The sequence below is a fragment of the Apodemus sylvaticus genome, chromosome 18 (genome assembly GCF_947179515.1).
Source record: "Apodemus sylvaticus chromosome 18, mApoSyl1.1, whole genome shotgun sequence".
Lineage (NCBI taxonomy): Eukaryota > Metazoa > Chordata > Mammalia > Rodentia > Muridae > Apodemus > Apodemus sylvaticus.
The window spans coordinates 69383834-69411100 of NC_067489.1; the positions used below are offsets into that span (position 1 = coordinate 69383834).

General features: G+C 52.6%; 1 protein-coding gene across 11 annotated transcripts in view; it reads left to right on the forward strand.

The window, feature by feature from the left end:
* Positions 1 to 26798, forward strand: part of Eps15l1 (epidermal growth factor receptor pathway substrate 15 like 1) — an 83592-nt gene extending 56794 nt beyond the window's left edge. For 2 of the 11 annotated variants that reach the window (XM_052162748.1, XM_052162751.1), the window contains exons 20-24: positions 47 to 107; positions 858 to 940; positions 10052 to 10184; positions 21959 to 22164; positions 26263 to 26798. In XM_052162748.1, the coding sequence (XP_052018708.1) occupies positions 47 to 107; positions 858 to 940; positions 10052 to 10184; positions 21959 to 22164; positions 26263 to 26406 (627 nt within the window). In that variant the 3' untranslated portion in view covers positions 26407 to 26798. Of the gene's footprint in view, positions 1 to 46; positions 108 to 857; positions 941 to 4186; positions 4378 to 10051; positions 10185 to 21958; positions 22165 to 26262 lie in introns of those variants that run through there. The other 9 variants (XM_052162756.1, XM_052162758.1, XM_052162749.1 and 6 more) reach the window with 8 other exon arrangements.
* The last annotated feature ends 469 nt before the right edge of the window (positions 26799 to 27267 follow it).

A 27267-nucleotide genomic window follows, 5' to 3' on the forward strand; every position in this document is an offset into this window, starting at 1 on the left:
CGGGAAGCTAGATGGCAGAATAAACTTTTCTTCTCTCCTCCCTCAGCTCGACCCATTTGAGTCCAGTGATCCCTTCTCATCCTCCAGCATCTCCTCGAAAGGTTCAGGTGAGAGAGACTTGACGCCCCTGCCCTCCTGACCACACGCCACACCTCAGTGATGCCATCAGTCCCCAGATAAGTGTGCCCTTGAGTGGAACTTTTAGGTCCTTGCCTGAGACTCTTGGGCCAAAGTAAATGCCCTCCTCCCCCATCACAGGACTGTCTTTTTCAGCATGATCTGCCTTTCTTCCAGATGTAGGCATTTCCCTGTTAACACCAGTGCTGTGGGGACTCAGTGTTCTTAATGGGGACAGTCCACAGTTTTCCAAGCATGGTGGCACCCACATATTCCCAGCACAGAGCAACTGAGGATCACTAGTTTCAAAACAGAACCAGGCATGCTAGTACACACCTTTAATAATCCTACTACTATGGGGTTAGAAGCAGGGGTGTCTCTGAGTTCCAGATAAGCCTGGGCTCTCTATAGAGTGAGGCCTTATGTGAAAAGGGGAGTAGGGGAGCTCTCCCAGCAGACGGCCCCCACACACATAAATGGCCATGCTCAAATGTCTTATGTCTCCATCTCCTCTGCTTCTCTTAGACTGGTGGGACTGGTGGGACGGCAGGTTCAGGCAGAAACCAATCTGTCTTTTACCCACTGTGATCCACTGGCCTCATAGGAGCCATCTTCCCAGAAATAGTCACAGCCCTGAGTCTCTTACTTCTAGGGTTTCCAAGGGCAAGCCCCAGGATTGCCCTTGGCTTTAGGTCACGTTGCTCAGACCGTAACCCCAGCTATGTTGGTGCCACTCACAGATCCCTTTGGAACACTAGACCCCTTTGGAAGCAGCTCCTTCAGCAGTGCCGAGGGCTTCGCTGACTTCAGTCAGATGTCCAAGGTAAGGCCCCTCCCCAGAAGGCCTAGCCATGGCCTGTGTCCACATGCTGCTTGTGTGGCCCGCCACTTGTCACAGTCTTGAGCGCTGCTGTATCCATGTCCCCGGGTGCTGTCAGCCATTGCCTATCTCACTCTCCCTGGCATCACACAAGGGTCAGCTCTGAGGCATGAAGTTGGTCCCTCTGTGTCCAAGCATACTTTTCTGTCTGCCAAGGCCCTAGGGAAGGAAGAGCTAGACACGTTGGTCCCAGGAGGCCGGGACAACAGGCCTCAGGCTTGAGGCATCTGGATAAAGTTGACTACAAATGCCTGAAGCCTCTACGAACTAAATTCTTGAGGGTATTGGATGGTGAGCTCAGAACAAGTGTGAATAAATATGTACACGAAGACAGCCTGCGCTGCTCAAGGTCCAAGGCCGCAGCGCCGCCTTGAGCAGGAGGTCTGAAAGCTTCCTTGTCTGCTCTGGTTCTGGAATACACCGTGGCTGGCTCCACTCATTGACAGGGGCGTGGTTAGAGAGCCGCATCTTGAGCTCTGCAAGAAGTCAGCTGGCAGGTAGCACCCCAAATGAACTGGTGGGGTGCAGGCCTTCCTCTAGTACTAGGGAGGCTCAGGTGGGAGGACTGCTGTGACTTGGAGGCCAACCTGGGCTCCACAGGGAGACAGACGTGTCGGAGAAGAAAGCAGGAAGATTCATCCTTATCAAGACCGTGCTAACCTGGTCTTGGTGAGAGGGACTAACTCACAGATCCTGGCCCAGCATGCAGGTGCACTGTGTCAGTTGGTTTGATGTATGTTGGTGTCATCTTTGGCAATGAATAAAAAGGTTAAGCCAGCCTATGGCAGCAAAGTATTTAAGGGCAGTCGCGTCTCGGCCCATGCTTGCCTGACCGAGCACCTTGTCTACTCTGCTTCCCACTTGGCAAGGGAAGGTCCACCCTTAGAGCAGTGTGTTCTGCCTTGCAATGCTCCTTATGGGCCGTGGTTTCCCGAGCAGAGTCCATCCTCCTACTGCTGGGGCCATGTGGGTGAGGGAGTCATAGGGCAGCAGTCCTGTCCCTTGAAGGAGGCAGTGGGAGGGAGTTCCAAGGGTGCTGGCGTCCCTTGGTATCCATAAAGATAGGTCGCATGATGTCCCAGGGGACATCAGAATCCTTCTGGCATCCCTCCTGTGACATGACTCAGTTCACTGTTGACACACCACTTCTGGGTGGCTTCAGGTGGCTTGCAGGATGTGAGTGCTTGCATGCATCATCTCCATCGTAGTCAGACTGAAAGAAGTTGCCTGTGTGCACTCAGTACAGACGCAGTGTTTTCCCTCTTCAGTGTGAGGGTGCTTGAATGAATTCAGGTGTGGGACCCCAAGAGATGGAGACTAAGCAGAAGTGGTAGCCAGCGCCCAGTCCTGGGGTCCCTGCCCTTGCCAAGCCCTCTTTACTGGTGTCTCAGATGCCCAGGAGTTTTCAGGTGCTAACGGCCGGCAACAGAAGCAACCCTTGGCATGCTGCAGGTTTTCAGCACAGTGACAAACAAACACAGAGGCATGGGAGGCAAGGCTTCTACAGGAGCCCTGTGCATGCAGATCCAGGGGCAGCCAGCACCATACCTAGGCAGCACCCTGATTGGAGAGGCAGAGGCAGCCAGTGGCAGCAGGACATGCCAGCCACATGGGGGCAGCAGCCTACAAGGACTGGTGATCAAGTGTGTCTCAAGCAGTCTTCAGTGGGCGGGCTCCTTTCTGCTCTCTAGGCTTGGAACCTGTCCCTGCTCACTGTCAGCCCCAGCAGAGGCCTGGCCAAATGTACAAGGTGTGTGAAGTTGTAGGTTCTGCTGGAGAAGGAGTTTTCTCCACTCGGCTGTGGCCACTGGCTGCTGGGTTATATGCCTGCAAGCTGCTCTGTCAGGCTCAAGAGGCACAAAAAGAACCCCGATACCAAAGACCTGGGAGGGGGACTACTTGGGAAGAAAGGGTTCCTTGGGAGTTGGAGGGAATGTCAGGGCTATGGGAATACATCACACATGTGTAAAAATGTTAGTAAGTTCACAGTGTTGGTGAGTGGTCACGTACATGGCTGTGTGGCGGGGCCTGGGCTGCTGTCCACCTGACGTATTGAGATCCGAGGCTGAGAATGTGCCAGCTGCCAACCCTACCTAGTCCTTCCCTGGGTCTCTGCCCAGCTGCTCTCCAGTTGCACAGGCCCCTTCTCCTAAGGACTACAAGCCTACGCTGCTGTGTGTCCTCTCACTCCCAGGCCCCTCCCTGGCAAGGATAGGAAAGCCAGGCCCACTGCCTGTTCTTGGCTCTAGGCCAGGGCAGAGTTAAGCAGGGCTGCGGAAGATCTTGTCCGGCACATACAGTATTTGCACCATCCTGGGGCTTCTTGACTTCCTGACACTTTTAAGGACTGTGCCTGCCCTGCCCCCAGCCACTACTGATTTTCCTCTCTGGTTACCTTGCTAGTTTTCAAGAACAACACCTGGTATAAATAAATTTGAAGGGAAATGAAAGTAGAGTGGCAAGGGTTTTTTTCCTCTTAGCTTTCTTTTTTTCTTTTTTTAACCATCACCACCAACCCTTCCGCACCTGAGCAGGGTGGGGCAGCAATATGTGCTCTTCCTCAGCCGTCGAATCAGAGTGTCCTAGTTCTGCACATCTGTGCTGAGGACGGGGGCAGCAGGCTGGTTCCAGCAGGCATCTCACCAGTAGTAGAGTCTGTCCTAGGGTTACCATTGCTGCAGTGAAATTCCATATCACTGTTCGTCACTGAGGGAAGGACAGGAGCTCGCACAGGGCTGGCACCTGAGGCAGGAGCTGACGCAGAGGCGTGGAGGAGGGTGCTTACTGCCTTGTTCCCATGGCTTGCCTGCGCACCCTGCTTTCTCACAGATGCCAGGACCATCCGCTCAGGGATGGCACCACCCACTGAGGGCTGGGCTCTCCCCATCATTCACTAAGTGAGAGAATGCTATTGTGGACCCATTTCCTCAGCTGAGACTCCCTCCTTGAAGATGATGACTTGAACTTGTGTCATCTGACATACAGCCAGCCAGCAGAGGTTCCCGCTGAATATTCTAGGCACTCGCTGGCATCGGTGGCATTTGTTTGCTTTAACAATGAGTTTCCCGGGGGTTGGGGATTTAGCTCAGTGCTAGAGCGCTTGCCTAGCAAGTCCCTGGGTTCGGTTCTCAGCTCTGTTTAAAAAAAAAAAAAAAAAAGACAAAATAACAAAACTGAGTTCCGTGGCAGCAGGCGCGGCCAGCAGCTCAAGCCTGCAGAACAAGATCAGGCCCTGGGTTCATCCCAGCACTGCAGCCAGAGAGGAGATCAGAGTGCGTGAGTTCCCTGAAGTCTGTTCTCAGAGCACTGGAGAATGGAAATCTGCCTTCTCGCCCTCCCTCCACCCGCACCCAGAAGAAAGGCCACCTGTGCAGTAGTAGGTGGGTGCAGCCTGTTTTCAGCGACTTTCAGCCATAGTGTGGTTTGGTTTGTTGCTTGTTGTTGTTTTCCATTTTCTTCTTTAAAAGTCTTTGCATTGATGCTGATGGAGCACGGGGTCCCCCTGTTTGCTGAGCAGGGGCTCTACGCCCCATCCTTTCTGCCTGTTCCTCAATACTGCTCTTGAGAACAGTGAACAACCTACAGTGACAGGAGCTTGAGGCAGTGCAGTGGTTATTATAGCTCATTCCTGCTTCCGCGTCCTTGCTGTCAGTGGAAGCATCCCTTGTTCTCCAGCTCCCAGGCCCCGTGAGAACGCTTTTAAAACCAGCAGCTTTGCGTCCAGTTCCTGACTAGGAAAGAGCCAGATTCCAAAGATGAGAAGCCTAAGATTGTCAAAACAGGGTACAGGGGGCCTGGTGGCACACACCTTTAATCTCAGTACTTGGGAGGCAGAGGCAGATGGATCTCTGTGAGTTCAAGGCTAGCCTGGTCTACATAATGAATTTAGACCATCCAAGGATACACAGTGAGACATTTCCAAAAGAGAGAGAGAGAGAGAGAGAGAGAGAGAGAGAGAGAGAGAGAGAGAGAGAGAGAGAGAGAGAGAATAATGAAATAAAATTGGATGGAGTGGAAAATTGCCTGGGCATTGTAGCACTGGACAGAGCAGAGCCCTATGAGGGGAGCCAGGCTGACACAGTTAAACCTGTCCCCTTGAAGGTAACAGGTAATTTGGTGGGCTTAAGCCCCTTCGGGAGGTGACACATCTGTCGTACCTGGGACATTGCAGCTACCTGGAGAGTCAAGCAGCACTGGGTCCTGTGTGGATTAGAAAGTAGACTTCTCAGGCCCTCATCCACCTGTCCCAGCACATAGCTCATACCCAGGAGACATCCCAGGACCAGAAAAGCTCATCTGTCTGCAGCCTTTTCTTCAGGCTTCTGGATTTCAGACCGCAGAGTCAGGACCGAGTGCACACAGGCTTGAGCACTCACGCGCCTTCAGCTAACAAGTGCCTTTTCGTTTTCTTTATTAATTTGCATTTCTTTGGGGGCAGGGTGTCATGGCATCCATGTGCCAAGCTTGAGTCAATTTTTTTTTCATGTGAACCCAGGGATCAGATTCAGGTCACTAGGCCTGCTTGCAAGTATACTGAGCCGTCTCCCAGCGTCAGAAGTGAGTGGCTAGTGCACAGCTCTCTCATGCTGGGTCTTGTCTGGAGGCTGGAGTAACAGTGTTTGAGGGCAGCCTCAGGTTTTTGGCAAGACCCTCTCTCAAAACAAACAATCAAACAAACAAACAAACCACTAACCTGTAGATGGCCTGTTTTGCCTCCTCCCAGTCCCCGAGGCAGGAGGAGCTGAGGGTCTGTAGACACAGGCTTCAGAAAGAGGTGGGAGGGACCCTGCCCACGAGCCTCCTGATACACAAAAGTGTCCTCTTGGAGCCCTTCCCCAGGGGCTGCCTGAACCCTGTGTTTGCTGTCCCCTCTGCACTTGTGGAAAAGCGACCAATAGACAAGACACAGTTGGCAAGTGGAACAGTTACAGCATTGCTGCATGCAGTAAAAGTTATTTCAGACTCAAGAACTGTTTTTCTGGAACTTTTTCCTCTTCATGTTCTCAGCGTGGTGGAGACGTGACAGGGTGGGACAACTGTATTCAGTGTGCCATCTGGGCTGCTCACGTCCTTTGCCTAACGCTTCCTTTCTGGGACATTCCAGACGGTGAAGGACTCGCATCTCTATCACAGGGGCTTGGGCTGGGATTTCAGTCAGGTTGAGTGACCAGCTCACCTCTGACCACAGTGCTCTGCAGCCTGCCCAGGCTGATGCTCTGGAAACTTTTATGGACACGTTTTGAATTAAGACTGCCATTTGTGTATAGAGACTTGAAGCCCGGCAGTGGTGGCACACGCCTTTAATCCCAGCACTTGGGAGGCAGAGGCATTCGAGGCCAGCCTGGTCTACACTGTGAGTTCTAGGACCTCCAAGGCTACACAGAGAAACCCTGTCTCAGAAAACCAAAAAATTAAAAATTTAAAAAAAAAAAAAGACTTGAGAGTATTCTTGACAGAGTATTGTCTGCCCCTCCCTGCACTGCCGCCCGCCCTCCAGCCAGCCAGGCCTTCCTGCGTGAAGCTCCCAGCTGCAGGGAACAGCGATTGGGGGCTGGCAGCTAGTTAGGAAGTAAACCTGGAGCTTACAGCCCTGTTTCCTTGGGTGGGTGTATATGTGCACATGACGATGCGTGCGTGCAAGATGTCTTCCTTACTCTTCCTGTTTGAGGTGGTTCTCACTGAACCTGTAGCTCACAGCTTCAGCTAAACTGGCCAGCAAGTCCTGGGGGCTCCTGTCTCCGCCCCCTGCCTCTAGGGCTAGACAGACCACAGATGCAGCAGCACCTGGCTTTTCCCAAGGGTGCTCAGGTATTTTACCCATTGGCTATGTCTCCAGCCCAGAACCCTACTCTCTTGGAGAAACTACTCTCTCTCTGTGCACCCTCCTGGCTATTTCTCCCCTGAAGCCATGTGTCACCTCCAGACTGAGGGCCGGGCTACTTTTCGAGGGCAGGGCTACTTTTCCATGTTGTGACCCTATGCCTACCCTTCAGACAGTGCCAGGGAGCCTAGGCCTAGATAGTGGACAAGGTGTACTGGGTCAACACTGATCCGTGGTGTAGTCTGGGCAAGCCACATTGACTTCTGTGCCTCGGTTTGCCTGTGTGTAAAGCGGGGTCATGCGTGGCTGGAGCCGGGCTGCTTCTCTGGCTGAGTCACGCTCTCCCCTCAGTCCGAGTCTGCCATGGGTCCTGGGTTCTCTGGCTTGCTGTCTGTCCTTGGCCTGCCCTGTGGGGAGGAAACAGAAAGCACCAAGCCCTCTCACTGTCTGGGCTCCTGAAATCTCCTGTCATTTTTGTTCTCGCTTCTGCCCAGTGCTTGTAGACACACCGGGATGGCAGCTGTGCCTTCGTGCCCGGCAATACTGGGTGTGTGTGATGCGCACTGTGCTCTTTATCTTGTTTGTTTGTTTGCTCTTGTCCACTTTATTAAACATTTCACTCTTTTTGAGAAAGGGCTATCTTAGTGTTACCATTGCTGGGATGAAACACCATGACCAAAGAAAGGTGGGGAGGAAAGGGTTTATTTGACTTACACTTCCATGTTGCAGTTCATCATCAAAGGAAGTCAGGACAGGAGCTCACACAGGGCAGGACCTGAGGCAGAGCTGATGTGGAGGCCATGGAGGGGAGGGTGCTGCCTACTGGCTTGCTCCCCATGGCCTGCTCAGCCTGCTTTCTTATAGGACCCAGGACCACCAGCCCAAGAATGGCCCCACCCAAAACGGGCTGGGCTCTCCCTTATCAATTAGTAATAAAGTATTCTACAGATTTATCTGCAGCCCAATCTTATGGAGGCATTGTCTGTCTGTCTGTCTGTCAAGACAGGGTTTCTTTGTAGCTCTGGCTGTCTTGGAACTTGCACTGTAGCCCAGGCTGGCCTCAAACTCAGAGCACTAGGATTAAAGGCACACACCACCACTGCCCAGATGGAGGCATTTTCTTAACTGAGGCTCCCTCTCCTCTCACATGACTTTACCTTGTGTCTAGTTGACATAAAAATCAATGTTCTGCTTGCACATATGCCTGGGCTAGAGCTCAAAAGAAGGAATAAGATCCCTGGGGCTGCAGCTACACACATTTCTGAGCTGCCATACGACTGCTGGAAACCAAACCCAAGACCCTGCAAGAGCAGCCAGTGCTCGAAGTCTCACTTTAATTCTTTTAAACTGTATTTTATTTGTGTGTTGAATGTCCATATGCATATGTGATTACGGGAGTAATCTTTGTACCGCACAGGTCCAGCGATTAAGCTCAGGTTAGCAGGCTTAGCAGCATCTCTTCCCTATTTGCTCTCTCACCACCAGTTGTGGTAACGCCTGCCTATTCTAGCTCCCAAGAGACTGAGGCAGGAGTGTCAGGAAACTCCAGGACCACCCAACACAAGAAAGCAGTGTTTCTTACCTACCCTCCGCACACAGCAGTTACCCTTTCATATGGAAGGAACCAGCTCTTTCCTGTGAGCACCTCAGTTGAGCTTGTGTGGTTCGTCCACTAGTCTGTCAAGGCTGTGTCCCCCATTGGTCCGAGGCACTGCACCCTGTAATGCTGCCAGCCCTGCCAGCCACAGTTGAGCACTGACCCTGAACCGTGAGTGGAAGAGGCCTGTGCCACAGGAGGAGGCCCAGGCCCACCACTGAGACGGTGCCAAGACAGTGATGACCAACAGGCGGGGCTCAGCCAGCGCGGGCTCTAGCTGCTAACTACCCATGGCTCTCTAGGACGTGGCTGAGTCCTCGGGGCTGCTCTCGGAGCTCCATGGGTTGTCGTGCCAAGCCTTATTTATGTGTTCGTTTGCTTGTTTGAGGCGATGGGTTCAGGCCACAAGACTTAGCCACACAAGGATGGGACCCTGTGTGCCTTGTAGAGTGCTTGGAAAGTGTTGTTGTATCAGCCCTGTAGTGCCGGTTGTCCTGTTGACTCACCCGGCTGCTCACTCTACCTCACACCACCTGTCCCCCCCTTCTCGTAACCCGTCCTTCTGTACTTCCGCCATCCGTCAGTCCATTCATCAGTCTGCCCACTGTCAGTCTGCTCGTTATTCCAGCCAGGTGCCCTAGTTTCTCTCACGTTGCTCTAATAAAATATCCTGTCAGAAGCAACTTTAAGGGAGAGGGGCAGATTAGCCCATCACTGTGTGGACAGTAGGGTAGGGCGCTCTCGACTGTTGAAGAGCAGGGAATAAGCACGAGGATATTTGTGCTTAGTTCTCGCCCTTTCAGGATTCCCTACTTGAGCAGTGGTGCCACCCACAGGGGCGGGTCTTACCACCTCAGCTACTGTAATCAAGACAGTCCTCTCCTCCGCGCCTACAGGCCAACCTTATCTAGACTTTGAGTTGAGACTTTCTTCCCTGGTGATGGTAGATTGTGTCAAGTTGAAGGTTTAAGTTACTCATTGTACCATCCATCCATCCATCTGCATCAGTCTGTCCCGTCATCTGTGTACCTTCCCACATGTTTATCTAGTCATCCACGTAGCTGTCCCCTACCCATCTATCTACCCGTTACCTGTTGTCTACCTGCCGGTCCACACGGTCCCCCACCTACTCACCATCTGATGGCGACTGTCTTATTTCAGGCAGAGGAATAAACAGTGCTAGTTAAACTGAGCACTGCATAAGAGAAACAAGCTGACATGGCTACCAAGAGTGGGTGAAGATAGTATTGGCTATGCCAGCAGATAGGCGTGGGCAGCCATTGGAGCAGACATGCCAGCCTGGTGGGGGTGGGGCTAGCAAGGGTGTGTTCCAGCACCAGCCCAGCAGAGGCTGAGACCATGCATGTTTCTGGTCATGACCAGAAGTCCCAGGGACCCATGTGCAGTGTTGCGTTGGGAAAAACTCATAGTGTAGTGAGAGGCCACTGGAGAGCAGGGTTCCCCTCTGCCGCTTGTACTGCAGCCTTCCTCTCATACAGAGGGCTTGGCTTTGAGGGTAAAGGAAAGCAGGGACTTGAGAGGACCTGGGTCTTGCCAGGGCTCTTGGTGCGGGAGCATTTGCTCGGTGCCTTCTTTTTAATGTCTATTTTTGCCTCTTTCGTGTCCTCTCTTACAGCCCCCACCTTCTGGCCCCTTCTCCTCCTCCTTGGGAGGCACAGGATTCTCAGATGACCCCTTTAAAAGTAAACAGGACACTCCTGCTCTGCCTCCGAAGAAGCCCGCTCCTCCACGGCCCAAACCGCCCAGCGGTCAGTACGCTTCCTCTCGCGGCACCCGCCAGCGGGGACAGGGCGGCGGGCACAGGGCCCCTCCACTGAGCAGCCCAGAGTAGAGCAGACCCCAGGGCAGGACGTCTCCCGTCTGCCAAGTTGCCCCTCTGCCCCCTCAGCGCCGTGTGCTGTGCTGCTTCCCTGTCCCGTGGTCCAGGCTGTGATGGTGTCCACACACGGATCCCCATTCGGGGTCCTCTTCAGGGCTCTCCCATCCGCATGGCCCCTCAGCGTCAGGCTGGCAGCCTCGGCCTCGTGCCTTTTTCATGGGAGCTCAGGGCGGGCCTAGGGTGGTTACAGCAGGGGCTCAGGGTGCCCTTAGCTGGCTGGGCGCTCGGGTAAGGTGTGGCTGCCTTGGATGTTTTGGATGAGCAGGGTGGCCTGACTTTCCATTACTCTACTCAGCTGCTTGAGACAAGGCTGCCCGAGGGCTTCCTGCCCTCTTCCCTGTAAGCTCAATATCCTGAGCCCTGCTTTCCAGAGAGGGCCATTGCCCCCCCACCCCCAGCAGATTTTGAGTACTTGTGACTTGTTTGTTGAGAGCTAGAGACGGAGCTCACCGGCTCAGTGGTGGAGCATTGTCTTGCGTGCCCAAGGCCCTCACTTTGATATCCAGCACTGTGAAGAAGGAACATCCGAGTGGCACAGATGTGCAACATCTCCTTTCCAGCCCCTAATAAGAGCAGGTGGCCCCTTGGAGGGACCCAGCCTGCCCCAGCTCACTGAGCCCATGTGATTACCACTGTCTGTAGAGCCCGCCAGCAGGAGGTGGACAGAAGGAAGAGACCTGAGGAGTCTCTCCTCCCTCTTACCACCTGGGCCCACCTGTGTTCCTCACAGACAGTGCCCACACTGCCCTCCTTACGGATGAGTCCCAAGGGGGTCTGGCCAGCAGACTAGAGTAACCCCTCTGTTCAGTACTGGGAAGCAGCAGAGCCTGAAGGACTCTTGCAGATGTTGACCTCAAAGTGCCAGGGAGCCAGCCCTTCTGCTGGGAAGGGCTCTCTGCACTCCATCACCACAGTGCCACTCTGCCCAGGGAGAATACAAGCATGCACACAGGCAACGCCCACAAAGCACGTCCCTCATTCACAGGCAGTGTGTACCCTCACGCCTTCTCACACACGTGTGTTCACACACGGTTCCTTTTTTAAATAGTTATTTGTTTTATTTATATGAGTACACCATAGCTGTCTTCAGACACAGAAGAAAGCATCAGATCCCATTACAGATGGTTGTGAGCCACCATGTGGGTGCTAAGAATTGAACTCAGGACCTCTGGAAGAGCAATCAGTGCTCTTAACTGCTGAGCTATTTCTCCAGCCCCTTTAATAATTCATCTACTGGTGTCTGGTGGACCAAACATATTTCTTCCTTCCTTTTTTCTTCTTTTCTCTCTCTCTCAAGATTTATTTATTTTATGTATATAAGTACACTGTCGCTGTCTTCAGACACACCAGAAGAGGGCATCGGATCCCATTACAGATGGTTGTGAGCCACCATGTGGTTGCTGGGAATTGAACTCACAAACTCTAGAAGAGCAGTCAGTGCTCTTACCCACTGAGCCGTCTCTCCAGCCCCTCACATGCGTGTTTCATCACTCAAGGCTTACATGGACCTTGAAAGTGAAGGCTTGAACATGTGTGCACCTATGTACATGTTTTGCATATGTGTTCATGGTGCCAAATGTGTGAGTGTCAAATGAGAGTGCATTCCCCTAGTGTGCCACACTGCCTGTGTCAGATGTGCAGTCATTTACTTAGATGCTTGTAAACACACCTGTCCACTCACTCCTGCATTGTTTGTATCCACAGACGTGCTCTCACGGGGGACACACACCAGCAATGTGGGCACCACCATCCCACACATCCTCCCGTGTCTTTCTGTGTGTCTACTTCTCATGCTAGATTTCGAGAGTATGGACAGCCTGTAAAATGCAAAGCCAAGTGTCTCAAGAATAGGTCCAGGATTGGGACCCCAGGGCCACCAGCCGGCCCTGTCTGAGGCTCTCTGCACCTGGCTCCTTAATGATGCAGAGCTGGTGTACGCCACAGCCATTGTGACCTCGGGAGGCCTGGTGCAACCGTTACCACTTCCATTGCTAGTGAGACCATGAGATACACGGAGCAGGCAACACGATGCCCACCTACCACAGAGGAAGGAGGGCATGGGGCCATCCAGAGTCACAGGGAAGATGGCATCTGCACCTGGCCTTGGCTTCCTACTGTGCCAAGCACTTGTCTCTGTTACTTGCCACTTGCTCTTACATCAGCAATCAGGAAAACCTAGCCAGGACAGTTTAGCATCCTGAGGATCACGGCTTTTGTACATTCTAACCCAGCATCAGAGCACCTCTGGGGCCTAAGCATTTCTCGTTTCACTCCACCCAGAAGAAGCAGCTGGACAGAAAGGCGCGGCTGTGTACATGCTGCTGGGTGGTAGGTACAGCTGTGTGGTGGATGCATGTCAGCCCAGCACCCCGTGCTGCTGTTGTGTTGATCTCTCGCCTTAGTCTCTAACCATACAGGTGCCATCTGGTACCTGTGCTTAGCTCAGGGCCCTCCCCTGCCTCAGCTGACCTGTGAATTAGCCTTGTTTGATGGGAAAGCATTTGGCTCTTTGTCCCAGCTCCCTGGTTCATGCATGAATTTGGAGCACAGCCATGCACCTCCTCTGCCCTGCCCTGCCCCATCCTTATCGTCATGCCACAGCCACTCACCCAGGTGATGGGCAGCACACTGGCCAGCTCCACTGCTGCACTTGCTCAGAGGCCGGGGCACTAAGACATAGCCAGGCCAAGTGGGAACTTTATCTTATTTTATGGTGTTTGAGACAGGTCTCTATGGTGACTGGGAACTCAACCATCCTCCTGCCCCATCATACGTTGTTTTTGGATGGGTACATTTCTGCCCACCTATTTTCCATTGGGGAAAGCCACGTGACCAGTATACAGCAGTAACCTCCTTTAGCTGGTCACACCCCATCACTCAGTCCCTTGGGATGTCAGACAGATGTGGAGCTCTGCAGTGGGCTAGTCCTAACATGACTAGGAGGGGATGGTGGAGGTGGGGGTGCCTGTCCAAGGACCCCCACGAATGGTCCACCTTCTGATGGAGAAAGCATGTTTTATCTAACTCAGGAGTCAGGAGACTGCATGTGAGATAGGTCTCAGGCCACTACCTTCCTGCCTGGGACAGTGACTCCTGAAATACTGCTCGGTCCCCTGCCTGAAAGTGGCTAGTGGGCTCTGGGACACCTATCCAACTAAGGTGTTGAGTCAGGCTGCGCTGGGGGATGTGGAGGCCCAGGCAGTTGTCCCAGGCATCCCTGGTTCGTAAGAATAACACTTGCACGGTGATGTTGTGAGGGATCTGCATTGCATTGTGTGTCCACCCCCGACAGCTGCCTGTGTCACCTGGGCCTGACCCGAATGAGGTGACAGTTCAGAAAAACGTCTTCCGTTGAAAGTGTTGGTGTTTAAGGTGTCAAACTTAAAGCTAGTCCTGGGTCCCCTGACAGTTGTCACCCAGGATGAGTGTCAGTGCAGATCCTGAGGGTGTGTGGTTATGCACTACTCTGCTGCTGTGTTCTGTCTCGGAGTTCAGACTCTGCTGTATAGAGATCAGTGTGGTCGGTCGCAGAGTCTCCTTCCCTACCTTTGGGCAGTCGCCTCTGCTGCTGACAGCTGAGGTAGCTAGCAGCTGGATGCTAAGGGTATAGTTTTCTCCTTGGCGCTTCGGAGTGTGAGCCTTAGTGTGGGGTGTGCACAGAAATTGGATGTCTTGAAAGTTCTACATTCTCGTGTCTGGAGATCTTTTCTAGAAAAGTCTATCAAGTTATTGAATAACCTGCAGGTGTCTGTCTGGGACTGAAGCAATTGATTGCTTTCAGACACGCAAAACAGCCCTGAACCCTGCCGGTTGGTATGAGCATCCACCTCCCTCAGGTAAACAGTGGTGTATTTTCTGCAACGGACAGAGATGAAGATCAGTCAGAACTCACCGCTGAAGTTTCTAGGTAAAAGTTGTTGATTTGCAAAGAGAGAAACAGATTTTTTTAAGCGCAGGAAACGGCTGTGTGGGCGTCAGTGATTGGGTTGCCTGAGATAGCGGGATCCTGGCGGGCCCCACCCTGCCACTTCCTGCCAGCACTGCCCTGCGGCTCCCAGCAGAGCCTACCCGCTGCCCCAGTGACACCCACTCACCAGCCTGTCACCTTTAACCTCTCCCTAAGTTAATGATCATCTTTATAACTACTCATGACCTATCTACCCCGTCTGCAAGGCCAGTTGTACTACAGGAGTCAGGTTCTGGCAGCTTTTTGTCCCTTCCCCACTGCGCCTCTGAGAGTGAACTTGTGTTAGTGAGCAGCTGTCACCCAAGCTGCACAGGAATGGTCTAGCCTTGTGTTGAATTGGACGCCCCTTCTGCACAGGAATGGTCTAGCCTTGTGTTGAATTGGACGCCCCTTCTGCACAGGAATGGTCTAGCCTTGTGTTGAATTGGACGCCCCTTCTGGAGCAGAAGCAAGAAGTCACTGTCCTCGAGCAGACAGCCCTCCCCACCTGTGCAGCCTATGCAGAGTGGCCATGGCTTCCCCACAGTCACTGTGCCTGCAGGACACAGACACAGGGAATACCTAGGATTGTGAGCAGCCCAGTCCTGCGTGCTCTCAATCTTTCTGTGAGGTCCCAGGAGGAGGACAGAACCTGTGGGTCAGGGCCCTGGTACTGGCTGTCCTGTCTCTGCCCAAGCCCCTTGTTACTTCATATTGTCGAATGGCATCGCTGTCTGAGCCTGTGGTTAGCACCTCTGCCCTGAATATAACTACTTTAATTCCGTTCCCACGATGGTGGCAAAGAGATAATGCACTGGGTACACTGGAGAGTTTAGAAAGGAACGCACTTGTTCCGTTTCAGGAAGATTCTGGCATTTGCTAGCAGACAGGATGACCAGAAGACATCGAAGCAATCCCCAGCTCCCACACTCACTCAGCACACGCACTGCCCTGCTATTGCCAAGGCAGCCCTGGAGGGTCTGCCCCGGGGCCCAGCACAAGCACTGAGTGCCATGGCTGCTGACTGAGGGAGGCAGCCATGTGCTGCATGGTCGCCTTCCCAGGCTGTGGAGGAGCCATGCTGATCCAGCTGGCTTCAGCAGCCTGCAGGGTAGCTGCCATTGGGGGCAGAGTTAGAACAGTTTGAAAATAGAAGAGTGCCTACCTCAGCACACCCACCCTTCTGCAGATCCCGTGGCTGTGCTGAGGCCTGACAGTCATTGAAGAGTAAGTGCCTCACCAGGGTTGGCTCACAGTCTGGACAGTGGAGGTTCTGGGGGACCTGCAGGATGGAAGCCCAGAGAGACAGGGCCTTCCTACCTGGCCTCTGTGGTCGTAAGTGGGCGGAACAACTCCCAGGTCCTCACTTGACTGAAGGTCCAACCCTTTGATCACCTAAAGGAGTCAGGCTAGGGCTCTAGGTATATAAAGTATTAGTGTGTACATGTCATGAGCTCAGTCTAGTTGCTCACGGCTTGTGGTCAGTAGAGATCGGACCTTAAAGAGAACCAAGTAGGGAACCCCTCCCCCAAGTCTCCACAGTCCTCTCCAGGCCTGTGACCCTTTCTACCACAGGACACACATTCCCACTGCAGACATCACAGTCTGCGGTGACTTTATAAAACGTGCCAGGGCATCTACCTGCCTGCTGTAGAGGTTACTTCTGGTTATGTTTGTACCCTGTAGAGAGGACAAAAGTGGGAGGCCCCGGCAGCCCCCGTGCTGTGCATGGCAAGCACCTAGGACTCCCTCCACCGCCTGGCTTCTGTGTAGATAGCATCTCCCTGCGCGCCCACTCGCACAGAAGGATCGTGGCAAAGGTGCTCTGGAGAACAAATGGGGGATCTGTCAGTCTGTTGTGCAGTGAAGACTGACAGGTGGAAGGCATGGTAGCTCATGTCTGTGGTCCCAGCACCTGGGGCCGCAGAGTGAACACAGGGCAGGTGGTTTGTGTCAGTTCATGTCAGCCTTGCCCTTGCCTTGTTGCTTCTGCAGGCTAATGTCGCCCGCCCTTCACAGTTCCTCACCAGAGATCATAGCAGCCTTGTGTGAAAACTAAAAGGAAATTGTCTTCCTCACTTCAAATCCATGTGTCCTTTGTGGACCCAGAGCAAGTGGCCACTGGCTTCCCTTGCCATGGAGGAGTGACACCATTGTCCACCTGGCCTGTCATCCCAGAGTTTCCCATGACCCCTGCCAACTTGACAGCGGGCAAAAATAGCCCAACATAGGTAGAGATAACAAATATTTGTTCAGTTTTTCTTCTTAGTTCAGACCCAGACCTCATCCTGTCCCCTCCAATGTGCCCAGCTGGTCTTCTCAAAAATTGGTAAATATTTTTGATGGGAAATGTCAGCACCATGATGTGGTCTGGGACCTCAGATTTTTATCACCTGGGCTGCGCTGCTCTGCTGTGTTCCAATCTGCCTGGTCTTCAGGAATCCTGCCTGCAAGCCCACAAGGCTGTCAGAGCGAGTCATTAGGAGCATAGTGGTGTGGGTGGAAAGGATTCCTTCCTGAGACAGTTGAAAATTTGAGTCAGGCAATCTGATTTTTCTCTCTTTTCAATGCTGGTCAGCCAAGGCAGAATGGGCTGAGATTCCGAGTGAGCTCTTGATGTCCCTGCCCTGTGTGTCCCTTAGCCACGTCCCAGCAGGAGAACCCCCAGAAGCCTGCTGTGTGAGCATGTGGTGCTGTTGAGGGTAAAGTCACTGAAGGTGTGTGTCCTCTGGGACACCTGACAGTTGTGTGGTGCCCGTGTCAGGGTGCACAGCAAGTGTGAGAGAGTCTTGGCTTGCAGAGGACAGCGGCTAGGGTGGGGCAGCTGCCCTGAGCACAGAGCTGTAGTCTGTTTTCTGGTGTCTTTCAGGGGTGTTTTCCTGTATTTATCTCCCATCTGCAGAGCTGCATTTTTTAAAGTACATCAGTGAATTGTGTCAACAGAACTCGGAGTCTGACAAGGGCAAGCGCATGCTCTCTCTTGGATGTATTTTGTTTTATTTGCATTTCCACAGCAAACTCTCTCACCCTGTACCCCAGGCTAGCTTGCCTGGAAATCAGTCCTCGTGCCTCAGCCTTTGGAGTGCTAAGGTTATAGCGGGGCACATTCCTTCCGTGTGTGGCTGGAGCCCAGGGCTCGCTGTTCTCCAGGCATGCTGAGCTCTAACATGTGAGCCCAGTCCGACATTTGACGTTCTCTGTAGTAAGATTTCTACGGAGCCTGCATCCCAGATCTCCGACTGTCTTCCTGCATCAGCCCTTGATGGAGGGTCTGCCCTCTCAGAGCTGGCTGTTGGCAAGTAAGTCCTACACAGTTCCCAGCCTGGCTCTCGGAACTGCTCCGGGCATCCCTGGAAAGCAAGCTGGGAACAAGACAGGCACCTTCCTCCTCTCTAGTCTCTGGGTGTGCTGTCTTTGCTGCTGAAGAGACAAACAGCCTCGGAAAACAGAGAGAGAGAGAAATTAAAGAAATTCCTACCAGGGTGGGGCCGGCCACTGAGTAATTTTTTTTAGCAGAGTACGCTGTGGTAAACCATGGAGTTCGTGTTGTTTTTGCCGAAGTCAGTGCTGTGTGTGGTTTCGGTACACCGCTCGGGCGGCTGTTGAAACTGCTGTGGTTTCCACACAAGGCCTCCAGTGCCTCAGCTAGTGTGCTGGGGGCATGGCCAGGGGCGCCTTGCCCGTTATGGGCACCAGCCTACCAAGTTTTCGTGTAACTTTTTTGTTGTTTGTTATTTTGAGAAGGGTCTCACTGGCTTTCTCAGAGCCTGACTGGCCTCAAACTCAGAGACAACCTATGCCTGGCCAAAAAAATGTGTTTAATGTTATTATTACATTATTAATCATTATACTTAGGAGCTTTGAATTTACGTCTTGCCTTTGGGCTGGTGTACTGTATTTATTTGCTTCTGTGTCCCCATGAGTCAGTGGCACACCGGTGGGGTCCCAGGAAAAATGGCAGGAGTGAGTCGGTTCTTCCACTGTGTAAATCTTAGGGATTGACCTTGGGTGTCTACTGAGCCATTCAACAGTCCCTTGTTTTGTCTTTGAGACACACCTTCAGTATGTCGCCCATAATATCCTTAGACTCCAGGTTCCCTCCTCAACAGTTTTTAGTTTATTCTGATGCCTTCTCCGTAGCCATTTCTCCATGCTCATATCCGAAGAACCAAAAGCACTGTGACCTTGCCTCCTGCAACTGGGGCTGGGGCGGACAGAGTGACTTTGTCACACTCAGAATCAACTCCACCTTAGAAAATAGGGAAAGCAATTACAGAGTTAGCAGAAGTGGTTACATAAAAGCAGGAACTAGATTCAGCCTTAAACAATACAGCCACCAAAAATAACTTGAGGTGCCCAGTCAGAAGCCACGGCTGGGCTCCCATCATTGCTCAGGCCCAGGCCCGATCCAGGACCATGTCAACCTGTAAGTGACCGGGACCTAAAGTGCCTGTCGACAGACAGCACGAAGAAACAGCACCCGCACGAGAACCATCCTCCTCCTGTGGAAACCAGAGGCAGCAGTTGCTGCTGGAGGGTCTCGTGAGTGCAATCACAACTTCTAAGTAACAGTTTCGGCTGCACTGAGTCTTGGTATAAAAGACTCTTCATCTCTGATCCCCTCAGTGTTCTCAGAAGCCTCAGCTTCACACGGCTGCAGCCAGCGGCCTTCCCAGCCGCCCCTCCCAGCAAAACTTTTTGTTTCTTTGTTTTGCTTTATTTTTTTAATCCCCCCCAAGCCAGGGGAGAAAGTGTTCCCCATCAAAAAGATGAGAGAGACAAGGAGGCTATGTAATACAGTCTAGCTTCAAACTCAGTCCTTCCTCAGCCTCCCAAGTACTAGCATACAGTCTACATAGCATGCTTAAGGCTACATGAAGCCAGGCAGTGGTGGCGCACACCTTTGGTCCCAGTACTTGGGAGGCAGAGGCAGGCGGATTTCTGAGTTTGAGACCAGCCTGGTCTACAGAGTGAGCTCCAGGACAGCCAGGGCTATACAGAGAAACCCTGTCTCGAAAAACAAAAACAAAAACAACAACAACAAAAAAAACCCAAAACCAAACAAACAAAAATAAAGCTACATGAGACCCTTTTTGCAAAAACAAAAGAATTCTGTTTCCAATAGTTCTGCATAGCCCAGGGTCAGCTCTTTCACCCATGGACTTGGTCCATGGGGATGTATGGGGTGGTTCCTCCACTCCTCATGGTCTGCACGGGCATGTGTTAGCGTGTTTGTATGTGGTAGGGAGAGGCTTCAGAAACCATGGTAGCACAAGATGGCATCTGATCGGAGAGAATGCCCAGGTGTGGGGCTTACTGCAGAAGTCTAGGAGGGGAGTTGTTATGGTCCCGGGCTTTTCCAATGTTCTGATACTTGGGGAACTCAGATTTTGTGCTGTAGAGGGCCACATTCAGTCAAAACCTTCCCTCCAACCTCCTGATGGAGAGAAAGCCCAGACTCTTGGACAGAGTTTTCATCCCTGAGAAGAAAATGAGAAGGCTTACCAGACTTTAGCCACAAGAGCTGCAGGCAGTGACAAGTAGGTAAGCCAGGCAGTGAGTTAGCACTGGCTGTGGATGGACTGTGTGAATGGGAGGGAGACCTGGCAGAGGTCAGGGGAAGCCGTGAGTGCCAGGCTAGTAGGGAGATCTGAGCAGAGGGAGAAGTCAGGTCTCTGGCAGGAGTTTGCTGGGGAAGGAAGTTGTAGAGACAGAAGAGGGCACTCACACAAGGACAAGTGCCTTGCCCATGTCACAGTCTCTCTGCCTGGCTTCCCTGAGCTGAGGCACGTAGGATCAGCTTACAGTTACATTCATAGCAGTCTGGGGACTGAAGGGGCTCAGCAGGGCCCGGTCTCTTCCAGACTGTATCTGGCTGTGAGCCTCCCCAGCCTCTGTTACCTCATCTCTGGTGGACTAGGCTTGGTTAGCTCTGGCTTGCAGGAGCTGTAGGTTGGCAGCAGGACAGAGAGAGCAGCAGAGATACTTAGGAGAAGTCACAGGGGTCATGGCTGCTCTAAGGAGCCAGGGGTGTCCCCACCCTTGTAACAGTGTCTCCAGGTCTGTAACCATGACTTGTGCAGAAACCTAAGGAGACTGGTGGTGGTGCAGTCCTTTAACCCCAGCAGTCAGGTAGTGAATTTCAGGCCAGCCTGCTCTGCATGGTGAGATCCTGCCCCCCCCCCTTTTTTTAAAGGAAGCAGCAGCCTTCTGAAGGGACAGTGCATGCAGTGGCACCAGGTTACTGTGATATGAGACTTATTTCTCCTGGTACTGTGCCTCTGGCCTAAGTTATGCTGAGACACAGCCTAGATCTGACTATTGTACTCCACAGCCGCTTCCAGAAGAGCTGCAGCCAGGGCTCTGTCAAGCATATGCTAACAGCAGAGAACTGCTCAGCAGCACCACAGGCGGCAGCACCCCTGTCTCTTCATTCCTGCACCACACACAAGTGTGTGGGGAAACTGAGACCAGCCAGCCCTCAGAACTGTTCCTCCATGAGCCCCAGATCAGGTGGCAGGTTCAAACTGAGCTTGAAGCCCAAGACATCTGGAAGTTCAGAAATTGGGGTGCGGGGTTTATTGGTTTGGGGAAGCAGAGCAGGGCTTTTCTTGCATTTACCCATCACTGGGGGATGAGTGCCATCTTACAAACAGTCAGAACAGCCTCACAGGCTGCTGCTCTCCTTGCATGCTAGTGCCTGGATGGCTCGGTCTTTGTATTATCCCCACAGCCAGGTGTCCAGGCTCAACCACTCTAGTTTCTTTCTAAATGATGACTTTGAAACCATGAGAGCTACTGTGGGGAATTGAGTTGACACCAGGAACTATGCTGACTAGGACCCTGGGTGCTCAGACACAGCACCAGGAGGCGGGAGAGCCAGGCTGGGCCTTCATCCTTCTGTGGTATGTGCCTGGTGCTTGTCACCTGTCACCTGCAGTCATGCCCTGTGCTCTAGTGAGTTGGTGGCCTTGTCACCAGGGAGTCCTCCCTACCCACTCTTGCTGTCATTAGCAGTTTTCAGTGTGTTTCTCTGCTCAGCTGTGATGGGCTGGGCAGCTCAGGTGGGAACAGTCTGCCAGTCTCAGTCTGTAAGCATTCTCTGAATGAGCGCTTCAGAGCCAGGATGTTGGTACTGAGAACCAAACACTGCAAAAATAATGTGTCCATAACTACTAAAGACAGGTCCAGTATTAACTGCTGGTAGGTCTGTGTACATTTATGTGACCTGAAGTGAGCTTGGGCCAGGTGTGGTGGCACACACCTGTCAGTGCATTTATGTGACCTAAAGTGAGCTTGGGCCAGGTGGTACACACCTGTCAGCTCTGAGCTTGGTAGCCTGAAGCAGGAAGATGAGTTCAAGGCCAACCTGGCCTACATAAGACCCTGTCTTAAAAACTGCTTTAAAAAAAAAATCTTGTACTATTCATGACCTTCCTACAGCTTTGCTCCAGGTTACTACAGAATGTGACTCCATTATATAATAAGTACAGAGTGGGCGGGGTCCTGGATTCCAGACCCCCCCCACCCAAAGTCAGAAAACCCCCAGGGCCACCCTTCTCTGAATGCCCTGCTCTCCCTAGAGAGACAGCCAGGTCCCCATTCTGCAGTCCTCTCAGTCCTAGTAAGTAACTTGTGTTTCTTTCTTTTTTTTCTTTTCTGTTTTTGTTTTGTGTTTCCCCCCCTAAACTTTCCAGGTCAGAGTACACCTGTAAGCCAGCTGGGTTCTTCAGACTTCCCTGAGTCCCCTGATCCGTTCCAGCCACTCGGGGCTGACAGCGGCGATCTGTTCCAAAATAAAAAGGGGTTTGGGGACCCATTTAGTGGCAAAGATCCATTTGCCCCTTCTTCTTCAGCTAAACCTCCTAAGGCCTCTTCCTCTGGCTTTGCCGACTTCACCTCTGTAAGTTGAGTCCCCCCTTGGCCCCCTTGCTGCCCCCTTGCTGCTTCTCAGGGGTGGGGATCCCTCTGCAGCTATGGACACCACTGCGCCCTGCTGCTTGTGCCTCCGACAGTCACCAACTACTTCTGTAAGGCAAATAGACTGTTGATAAAGACGGGAGCCTCCTTTTAATGGACTGCAGGAAGATAAGATTCTGCAGGGAGAGCAGCACACACACAGTCAGTGGCTTGCGATCTGTGTCCCTCAGAAGATGTTCTGTTCATTGGGTCTTTGAGACAAGGCCTAGCTGTGTAACACAGGCTGGCCTGAAACTCGGAGTCCACCGGCCTCTGCCTTTAGTAGGTACTAAGGTGTGTGCCACCACATTGGTTCATTGTGTCTGGAGGCAGAGCAGGCAGGCACTTCCTCAAGGGTCTGCTGCCTCCAGGGTCAGTGGTCCTGCCCAAGTGCATCATGCAAGTGGGGACAAAGGGGTCCAGGCAGGGTGTCCGGGCGAGGGAGGTGTGGCCGCTGCTCACTGCGCTTTTGTCTGACTTCTGCTTGTTAACCACACTGAGAAGCATTTCCACCTAGATGCCCACCCGGGAGCTTCTTCTCTTTTCCAAGGGTTCAGAGAGACGGCTCGCACAGGCTCCGGGCCCTGGCAGCATCCTGGGCTCTCACTAGCACTGCTTGCTCTCTGTGTAGAGCCTGCCAGCCCTTCAGCAGATCCTCAGCCCCCACCGCCTCAGGCAGCCTGTTGTTGGTGCTGTCTTCCTGAAGTCCTTCCCACCCGTCAGGATGAGGCCATTTTCTCCGAAGCTTTCCTTTGGGCTTAGGGAGCTCCTCGCCTGGCTGTCAGAGAGACTGGGTAGCTGCTCTGTTTACTTGTTTAAGTTGGTTTCTTTGAAATAAGCCTGGACCTCTTAGTCTCTAGCCTAGAATGGCCTTGAGCTGCTTACTGCTCCTCACCCCCCAGCCTATGTGCATGGCTGTAAGGCAGGGCTCGCGCAGCCCTGGGGGCCTGAAGTGTGTGGCTCAGAGATGCTGGGCAGGCAGGAGCCTGCAGGCAACCCTGGCTTCCATTCCAGTACAAAACAAAACAAACCCACCTGTATTGCACAGTAAATACCCTGGTCCTCCCCAGCCAATTGTCCTGTGGCTTAATTTGAATTGAAGGCAGAGCTGGACCCAGTGGCAGTCACCTCTCATCCCAGTACTGAGAGGTTGAGGCAGGAGGATCTCAACTTTGAAACCAGCCTGAGATACAGGAGGAGATGCTGTCTAAAAATATTAATAGTAATAATAATATGTTGACCCCTGGGAACTTGTAACTGTTAGTTCCTGCAGCCCATTCAGTTCTGTTGAGACTGCCTTTAGTGTACCTTCAGAAAAGTGACATTATTAGTAAAAACCAGAGACAAAAGCACTTTGAGTTGTTTGAGTATCACCAGGATTATTTTCTAGTGGAAACTACTAACCACCAAGGCCAGAGCTGGTACAGTGAATGCAGTGTGTGCCTAGCATGCCCTGCCTGGGCCCATCTCCAGTGCCACACAGCCTTCTGTCCCAGCAGCAGGATCAGGACTTCCATTTCAGCCTGGGCTACAAAAATAAAATAATCCGTTTTAAAAAAAAACCAAACAAACAGCACAGCTGCTGGCACGTGACTCTAGTGCTCCGTTCAGGCCGGGAAGAGCGGTGGTGGAGCTGAACCACAGGGTAGAGAAATGACTGGCTTTTCTGAAAAGCCCGTTTACTTCCTGTGCCCACACAGGCCGTTGTGTCATGAACACCGGCTCCCAAGCTGTGACTGGGCTAACGACTCTTGCCCGAGAGTAGTTACAGGCTTTAGTTTTATTTTTCAAGTTTATCTGTTTGTTGTTTGGGTTTTGAGAAAGGGACTCACTCAGCCTGATCTCAAACTCATAACTTCTAAGTGCTGTGATGTCAGGCACTGCACCATACCTAGTTTAAATTCTGACTTAAACACTCTCATCTCCAGATGGGAAACCAAACCCTGCCTGGCCTGACCTGTGGCCTTTTGTTTTATGAAGTTGACCTTCACCACTGCGAGGGGCCCTGTGTTCCCACCAACACACATGGTCTTCTTGGGAACAGAACCCTGGTAGGCTTTCGAATCTCCCCTTGCTGAGCCATAAATACATTGCCCTCCCAGGACTTGGGACGGCCTCTCTGAGCCTACTTTATAGATCCTTGAGACTTTGAGACTGTGTAAACTCAGAAAAAGCTGTCACTGAGCACAGAAAGCAGCCTGCTTACCTTGGGCTTCCAGAAACTGATTTCACCCAAGCAGGGCGGCCACTGCTATCCTTGGCACCTGCTGTGGCACCCCAGGGCTTTCTAGTAATGGGTGACTGCCCTCAGTAGCTCCTTACCATGCACAGAAGCTTCTGGTCTATGACTGTCGCTCAGTAATGCACACTTAGTGCACCCAAAGCTCAGGACTCTCTCCCCATCACTGTGTAAAGCAGGCTTGGTGGTGCAGGCCTGTCAGATCAGGAGTTAAAGGTCATCCTCAGCTGGTTCACGTCCAGCCTGGGCTGCAAGAGACCCTGTCTCAAACAAAAGACAAGGGGCCAGCGCTTTACCCCAGCATGTGGGAGCCAGCTGCACATGGATCTCTGAGTTGGTGGGAAGCCCGAGCTGTACAGAGAGAATTTTTCTTAAAAGCAACAAAAAAGAATTTTCTTTACATCCAGGGGAACCTGCTTAGCAGGGCATGGTGGTGCCTGTCAGAGCTCTAGGGAATCCCGGGCCCTGCCCTGCAGAACAGACAGCCTCAGGCCATGAGTGTGATCCTCCTTAAAAGCAGTCAGGTGTTTGGTTTTGTTTGTATGTTTGTTTGTTTTTTAAGCAGAATAGCTTACTGTTGTCTGCATAGCTTCCTTGAGTGCCAGGCAGACATCAGACTGGCTGGGCCGGGCTTTGCCAGTCCGTCCGTGAATAAGCTGGGGACTGGGGGCACAGCCTGTTGTCTGTATGCTCTATGGAGGGGCATTTCCAAATTTCCAAGAGGGTTCAGAAATACATTTTTTATTTCCTGACACAAATTCCCAATGAAGATGGTGTCTGAGAAAGGTGGACTCCTCTTAGCTGCTCTGGGCCCTGGGGTGGTACAGAAGGGAGGCAGCACCCGACCGAGCTGCTTTCTTGGGGCACCTAAGACACACAGGTTCAGCTCCTGCCCCTTATGGGACCCAGGAAAACCAGAGGTGGCCCACTCCAAACACCTCCAACTAGGGATGGTAAACCACCGAGAAATGCTCTTTTTGGAAATTCCTCTCAGCCCAAGTGCTTGCCTTGCAGAGTACATGTGGCAGGTCTGTATGGGATTTCCTCTCTCAGCCTCCAGCTCTGAAGCACCCCAGTGTTTGGGTTGCATTGCTGCTAAGCACTGATAAGGGCTTGTCTCGGGCAGGGTGATTTGTGACCACCTGTGGGAAAGACAAGGGGACACTGTCAGTTACTGGTGTCTGAGGGCCAAAGGCTCTGGCTGAAGAGGCACCCACCCTCGTTCTTCCATACTGCCCTGCGATGGTCTGCTTCCCAGAGGAGGCTGTAGGTTGTCAGTGTCACTTACTGCTGGGGTCTGTCCGGAGGACTGGACCGTCATGTCACAGATATTCCCTGGAAGAGACAGTGGTTAAGAGAACTGTTGATGTCCCTGGACAAGTAGTGGGCTCCCTTGGGACCCGAGGCCTCTCTCGAGGGCATGGAGCAGAGTGATGCTCTGGTAGGATGTGGATGCAGCCCTAAGGGAGTGCAGGAGTGTTGATAGTCAGGAGGGGTGGCTGAGGCAGAGGGATTGGTGATTGTTCTATGCAAACCTAGGCTACATAAAGAGACACTATTTCCAAAGGAGACAGAGACAAAAGGTTATAGCATGCACCTAGAATTATTGGACCTGCTTGCGAGAACCTTCCTGCACCAGGCCCAGCAGCCTCTCTGTAAGGATGGGCACCTGGCCCTCCAGTGTGCAGCTCAGGTTGGATGCACCCCAGTCCTCCTTACGTGGGGTGAAGTCGGCCCCAGCATGGGCTCTGGTTGTGTCTGCCTAGGGCCCCCTCTCACTGTCCGATCAATCTTCCTTTGTAGTTTGGCAATGAGGAGCAGCAGCTGGCCTGGGCCAAGCGAGAGAGCGAGAAAGCGGAGCAGGAGCGGCTGGCGCGGCTGCAGCGACAAGAACAGGAGGACCTGGAGCTGGCCATTGCCCTCAGCAAGGCTGATATGCCGGCCTAGGTGACGCAGGGGAAGCCGCAGCTGTCTGTGTGTGCACACCCGTGCTCAGAGCATGCCCCCTTCCAGTCATGCCATGCCACAGCCAAGGACAGCTGGCCACAGGGCCTCAGGCTGCAGGGCCTTGCCGAGACACTGCTCCCTCCGTCGGTCGGCCAGAAAGGCAGCTATAGGTCAAAGTCCTGGAAGCTGCCAGTCTCCGAAGTGTGACAGCGATCAGTTAGGCTCTTCCACTCCTTCAGTGGCTGGCCGGAAAGGCCTCCAATCTCCTAGCTGCACAGAAGCTCCACCCCCAACCCTTCCTCGAATCCACAAGACACACTGCACACATGATGTATGCATTCGTTGTATAAAAATGAAGTTTGAATGATTAATATAAAATATTTTAATACAAAGCATGAGGCTCTCTTCTTTTTCGTCAGGAAGCACGGGTCAGTGGCCGAGGGAGCCTACACCTAGTACACTGAGGGCTGGGCCCTCATCGGGGCGGGGAGAGGAGCCGCATTGTCTGTTTCCATTGTATGTGGGTGGTGAGCAGTATGCACAGGCACTGGCAGAAGCTGAAGAGGTGTCCTGTGCCCTGGAGCTGGGGTCACCAGCATCGGGGGCCTCTCAGTATGACTGCTGGGATGCTCCGCTCCTGAGTGGTAGCCGTCTGTGCTCAGACCTGGGGTTGTTTTTTTCCATTTTATTTATTTTATTTAATTATTACACTTCTGTGTGTACAAGCATCCTTGCTGCACAGTGAATGGTCAGATGTCAATTCTTCCCTCCAACCATGCATAGCCTTCACACTGAACAATTCAGATCAGCAAGGGCCTTTACCCAGCGACAATCGATGGCTTTGGTTTGCTTGTATTTAAT